Below are 6000 nucleotides of genomic sequence, written 5' to 3'. Positions count from 1 at the left end.
TAACAACTAGGTGTAGCTGGTAGTTGGGCTGTGTGTATTGCTCCCAGACAGTTAGACAAAGGAGCATAAGTGTTAGCAGGCTGGGCCATCTTTGACTTGATGAGGGGGAGAAGCTGTCACCTACCACACTTGCAAATCACTAAAGCTCTGCCTGAGAACACTCACAAAGGTTTTGGGACTACTCTATTGTGATCGCAGACAAGCTCGGGCTAGGGCAAGTAGGCAGGAAGATCCAAACACCTCTGGGAGCGGAAAACTCCATAACCTTCTCCTACTTCAAAGGGGACACCAGGTATAAAAAATGAACCCTCAGACCCAACTCTTGAGTACACCTTGTGACCTGTGAAAGACTCAGAAGGACTTCTGCTCTGTTGTCCTACTGTCCTGTAGTCTGAGTAAGAAGGAGCGCACCTACATCTTGAACCCAGGACGAGTGGCTAGCTGGATGGTCTTGAGATCAGAGACTCAGGGACAAAAAAGGTGCCAACCATCTTGGACCAGGCATGTGGACTCTATTTGCTGAATGTCTTACACTCCAAGGGGTGCCACCTTAGTTCTGCACCCTTAAAAAGTGGTCCTGTAGGCAGAACTCATGCAGGGGATGTATTTCCTCAGAGTTCCACTTTGGAAATGCTGCTGTGTGACGCATCCCTAATGCAGAACTTCACATTGCAGCATCAAGTCTCCTCAGAACCACCACTGTGCACCACATTCTTGACACTTGCCTTTGTATTAGAAGCCCCTCATCTACGCCATCCTTGACGATGATGCAGAACTCTGATCACAGACCGTCAGCTGGTGTGCAACGCATCTTTGATACAGAACTTCACATCACAAGCCCCTCGTCGACAGCATACTCAATGGTGTTGAAGGACTTGCCCCTGCAGCCTCACAGCTCCTTAGAACCACTGATGTGCAATGCATCCTTGATGCGGGATCTCGAAACGTTCTGCAACCAGGATATAAAGTCTTTGTTCAGCTGGCCGAATTTGGTCCCTTTATCTGGCCAGCACTCCATAGCAGCTGGCGTGGACTTGTGACTTTATACTGGTCTGGCCCAACAAGATAACCAGAATTAGCGCCCTGTGCTACTAGACATTATTTTTACTCAAAATTTTGAAAGTGCATACCTCTGATTTTACTGATTGGATTGTTGTTGTTTTGATGTCAAAAAATTTATTAAATTGTGCTGTGTTCCTTTAAATTGATGTGGCATTTTTCTTGAAATGTTTTCACTTTATTACTGTTTGAACTGCGGCATAAATATTTTACACATTGCTTCTAAGTTAAGCTTGGCTGCTCTGTATGGTGAACAGCCATGACAACGCGGGGATTACCCTGCAATGCCATTACAAGACAGGGATTACAACGAAAGTCATTACAACGACTTTCGCTAGAGGGTGCTGTTGGATAGGGAATAGTTTAATTTTCTATCCAACACCTTCCCTACTGTCAACGTGGGCTGGAGTTGGAATAGAAAATTAAACTATTCCACTATCTAGCGCCCTCCAGCGACTTTCGTTGTAATGGCATGCGGGGTAAAAGCCTGCATTGTAATGCCATACAACCCTCTGTACTGAGCTATCAGAGGGTTAAGAACAGGTTAATTTGAAGTTTGCTTGTTACTTCACTGTGACAGAAATTGTTGCTGCTGCTTGAGCAGGGTTTCAACCCCTCAACCAGCAACCTGATTTCCAAAACCACACTGCCGCAGCACCCCCAAACCCCCAAACCCGTGTGAGAACCTCCTGCCGTGACTTTTTTAGTCACAGGTAGGCAGCTTCTTTGGGGTTCCCACAGTGATGCCTATGAACTAAGCATCGCAATAGGAACATCGAAAGAAATTCCAGCATGGCATGCTGGAACTGGGGCTGCATGCACACAGGTGGGCACATGTTGTGCCCTCCAGTGTGCATCCACACGGAGTAAGGCACAAGGGGACATGTAGGATGCTACTTTCTTTCCTCACCACCACTGTTTTCATAGAGGAACGACCTCCATGAAATCAGTGGCAATGAGGACAGTCGTAAAATGCTAGACGGGACCGCGGTTTCCTCAAGCCTGTGGAGCCGCCACTGAGTCGGCAGTCCCAGGGCGGCAGGATTGTCAAGGTCGTAACGTGGCAGTCAGAAGACCACATCCAACCACCACAACTCTGTTGGTCCGATGACCGCCAGACTCATAATAAGGCCCTTACTGTCTAATAAGGAATATTTGTGTATATTGTATTTAATGTTCCTTAATGGTGGAGTAGCAGGGTTTTAAACACAGTTCCACGTAGACCCTGTGGTGCAAGGAGGGCCCCAACCTCTCAGTGTGCTCCACACCCTTCAGCGAAGCTCCATTCTGCCCGAGACCAATGAGAATCTGTGCGATATGTGAGACTCAGGGGCCCCTCTACACATTCTGCAGGGAGGCCCATCACTTTAGGTTACACCACTGATTGCTAGCTATTCTTTAATGCCATACGATAAATAAAATACGTTCAAAACACAGATGGGTTATTTTCATCTTTCATGCTCAGCCCTTAGCAGCTTAACGTTCACGTGCGGTAGATAGTCACCCCAGTGACGAACCACTAGCCACGTTCGGTTCCCTCACAAGCGGAAGATAGGGGCGGTCAGCCGTGTGCGCATTGTGGGTATTTTTCAATGACTTGCATAATCTTCTGTCAGGAACGGACCAGCGAAGCTGTCAAGTGTGCACTTCCTTCCCAGTGTGTTGCAAGGCTAACTTTAGAGGCACACAGGGCTCATTGACAGGCAGAGTCAGACGGGCACACAGCGAGCGAGAGGCGCTCCCACCGCACAGCAGCATGGCCGCGAAGTTCCCCCTCCGCGAGGAGTTCGAGCGCTGGGCAGTGGAGCAGGTGATGGAGTTTTTGAAGCAGGTACGATACCGAGTGCAGCACAATGGCTTTCTTCTGAGCTAAGTGAAAGGAAAGCATTTTAATCGTCTTTTTTTCTTTACTATGCCAGTTATTTACACAGAGAAGTATTTGTATAATCATGGATAACTTTGTGTTCTGATATTTCCAATAATTATATCATATTTAAGTTACATCTTAAACTTTCTTGCTGAGCTTGAGCTACAAGAGACGCATTTTTTAACAACATCGTTCATAGCAGTAATCGGAAAAGCTTCAGTCCCACAACAATGGATATAAATAAGGAAATGACAACAATATGGCGGTCCCTTCACGTCCCGGAATAAATAGCAGTTTAATTCCAATTAAAAATGTTTACAACCAGCTGCATGTCACATCCACACGGTGTCTTGCTGGCACAAAAAATATGCACCAATGAAGTACAAACTAAGAAAAAGCAGGAATGTGTTTTTCTTAATTTCAATTGTTTGACGGTACAGAAAGCATTAAACGACCTCACTCATGACATGAGATTATATGACGCTGTTATGTCTATCTCTATCCCCACCGATAATGGGATGGACACTGGGCACGAATTGCGTAACAACTAGACTACACTCAGCTATTCCTAATTAGTGAGAAGCGTCTCATTTAATCAAATCCACAGAAACGAGCAACATTTGAATGTCAATAATAGCAGGAACTGCATGATACTGAATGCATTCTGACATAATGCGTCCCCATTATGTCAGACTAAACCATGAACACAGAGATCTCAAGGCGAAGTGTGCTATACCGTCTGCAAAGCGCTCCAGTGTCTCTATAGGGGTAGTGCGCACTGCATAATTCCCTCTTAACTCATTTACAAACAGATCTGTACACTATTTTAATTTGACCGGAACACTCAAATATGCTTTGGATTTATCCTCAGTAGCACTATCAGAGTTTATAGCGTTCATTAACGTTGTATATCTGTTGCAGAATTGTCTGTTTTCACATAATTTCCATGAGGTTCTTAACAAGTTTTTGTTTTGTCAGTTTGTCTTTGAAAAACAAAAAAAAATATGGGCCTTGACACAGATGGAGCTTCCTCCCTGAGCACTGGGACCATTGATGGATTTACTGCACAGGACCACCAATCTTCTCAAGGAGGCCCATGGCCAGGAAATCTAGTGAGTGTCACTGGCAACCCAGTGATGGACACACTGTCGGGTCAAGGACTTCAACTAGGGGAACCAGCTCAGTCTTCACCCATGGAAATCATGTGGTTTGCCCATATCTAAATGGGGCAGTAGAGCTGCGAGTTTGGTTGGTGGTTTACCCAACAATTAAGGGCTGTTCACCCGTTCCATCAAGCTCTAAATGCCCTCCCGAGGTATTCATGTTTCTGCACGATTATGTGAGACTCCTAAGATGTCCCCTTTGGCTTATGATCTGCAAACGAAATATACCTACGGCTGTGTAGAGTCGATAGAATTCCTTTGCTGCAGGATGTTGTACTAGTGCATGTTTTGTCTGGGCCAGATGTATCTCTATTACTGTTGGTTTTGAATTGTAGCTGTGCTCATTGACTAAAAAAGCTTCACTAAATTGGAGCCTAATTAGATTTTAGTATGTGTTTTTTAAAGTAGAGATGCTTCATCCTTACCCTTTGCACTTTAGAGGCTCACTATATAAAATCATAGTATTTATTACTTAGTGACAGTGCTTTTCTTGTCCATTGATATGTGTAGTAGTACTTCAGATGTCTTTCTTTCTTTGCCTTCGCTGTCACATTGTACTTGTATCCAAAAGGCACTAATGAGGTGTATGCTTTTTGGTATTTGTATGTCACTGGTAGGCGCTTTCAACACATACTGTATTCAATGGTTTATTGTTTTATGAAACACGTAATATGAATGATTGCATGGGACATTTCAGCCATTTTAAATGGCCAAAATTATATCCACCAATGGGACAAATTAAACCCTACATTCCATGCCCAACCTAGGAAACATATGGTAGCCGGACTAACTTGATAATCTGCATAGGGATGGAATACCCAGATTGGTCTCTTGCAGAAAAAAACCTAGCACACTGGAATTCCACAGAAAGGCACTGAATACAAGTTAGGTAGAGCGGAATTACAATGTGGAATTTCACTCCACCTAATCATGACTGGCTCGACTTCTGCGACCGATTTTCCCTGGTTCGGGATCACCGACCTGATGAGGTTGCAGTGGATGGGGTGTTAAGGCTGTTTTACTGGATAGGCAGAAAAGCCTGTGTGCGAGCAACAGTAAAACTGATACAACACGTGGGGACAAAATCGAAGAGCGAATGGACAAATGGATGCGTGGACATGACTGAGAGACATACTTTAGACACTGATGATTCAAGTGGCAAGGGAGAAATCTTCTTATAATGGAGAAAGTACCAGTGGTTATCCAAATAAAGAATGAAGACTTGGAGTTGTGTTCATGCAATAATAAATGAAGCATAACTGGAATACTGTAGTCCACACAAAAAGGAAATATGGAAGCATATGTTGAAAAGCTCATCTCTGGTTAGATTGATAGGTAGCAGTAGTCAGTTCTCTTTATTGTGGTTATGTGCACGATGCCTAGACCAGTGTCTGGGGCTTCCCTGACACCCATTATTTTATGTATACTGTAAAACAGGGACCGTGATACAATGTTGTGCATACCTAGGGCTCAGAGAGTGTTACAATGCTAGGTTTTATCCATAGTGATCTATCTAGATTTCACCATAGCGGTCCAGGAGGAGGGAAAAGCCTTTTGCCTGGGAAGATAAAAAACTACAAGAGCGCCACCCAGAACAAGCTATGTTATACCCCACCAGACTGAGTCACTTGCAAATAAAAAGTACATATCTTCACTGATCTTCAACCTGACACGAAGTTTGTTAAAGCAGCTGTGCTGAAAGACAAATAACTGAGGTCTGAGACTGTGCAATTAAACTCAATTTTGCATCTAGATGACCCTTGGTAGGGTGATGTGGCTTTGCAGGTGAGAGGGGATTTCCTCAGACTGAGAAATAGTTGTTTTTTGGACCCACGTGATACTGATGCTTGCTCAAGTAGGTCAGTCATGTTGATTGCATTGCTAGCAGCATCATAGACAAGGCCAATGTCA

The 6000-nt window shown here is 44.3% G+C and overlaps 1 protein-coding gene across 6 annotated transcripts in view; it reads left to right on the top strand.

Moving 5' to 3' along the window:
• The first annotated feature begins 2724 nt into the window (after nt 1-2724).
• The window catches only part of BLNK (B cell linker), an 833130-nt gene continuing 829854 nt past the window's right edge, over nt 2725-6000 (top strand). For 4 of the 6 annotated variants that reach the window (XM_086922516.1, XM_086922515.1, XM_086922512.1 and 1 more), the window contains exon 1: nt 2761-2890. In XM_086922516.1, the coding sequence (XP_086778642.1) occupies nt 2816-2890 (75 nt within the window). In that variant the 5' untranslated portion in view covers nt 2761-2815. Of the gene's footprint in view, nt 2891-6000 lie in introns of all 6 variants that reach the window. The other 2 variants (XM_086922513.1, XM_086922514.1) reach the window with 2 other exon arrangements.

The sequence above is a fragment of the Lissotriton vulgaris genome, chromosome 5 (assembly GCF_964263255.1).
Source record: "Lissotriton vulgaris chromosome 5, aLisVul1.2, whole genome shotgun sequence".
In the NCBI taxonomy this organism is placed as follows: domain Eukaryota; kingdom Metazoa; phylum Chordata; class Amphibia; order Caudata; family Salamandridae; genus Lissotriton; species Lissotriton vulgaris.
This window is presented reverse-complemented; position numbering and strand designations above follow the sequence as displayed.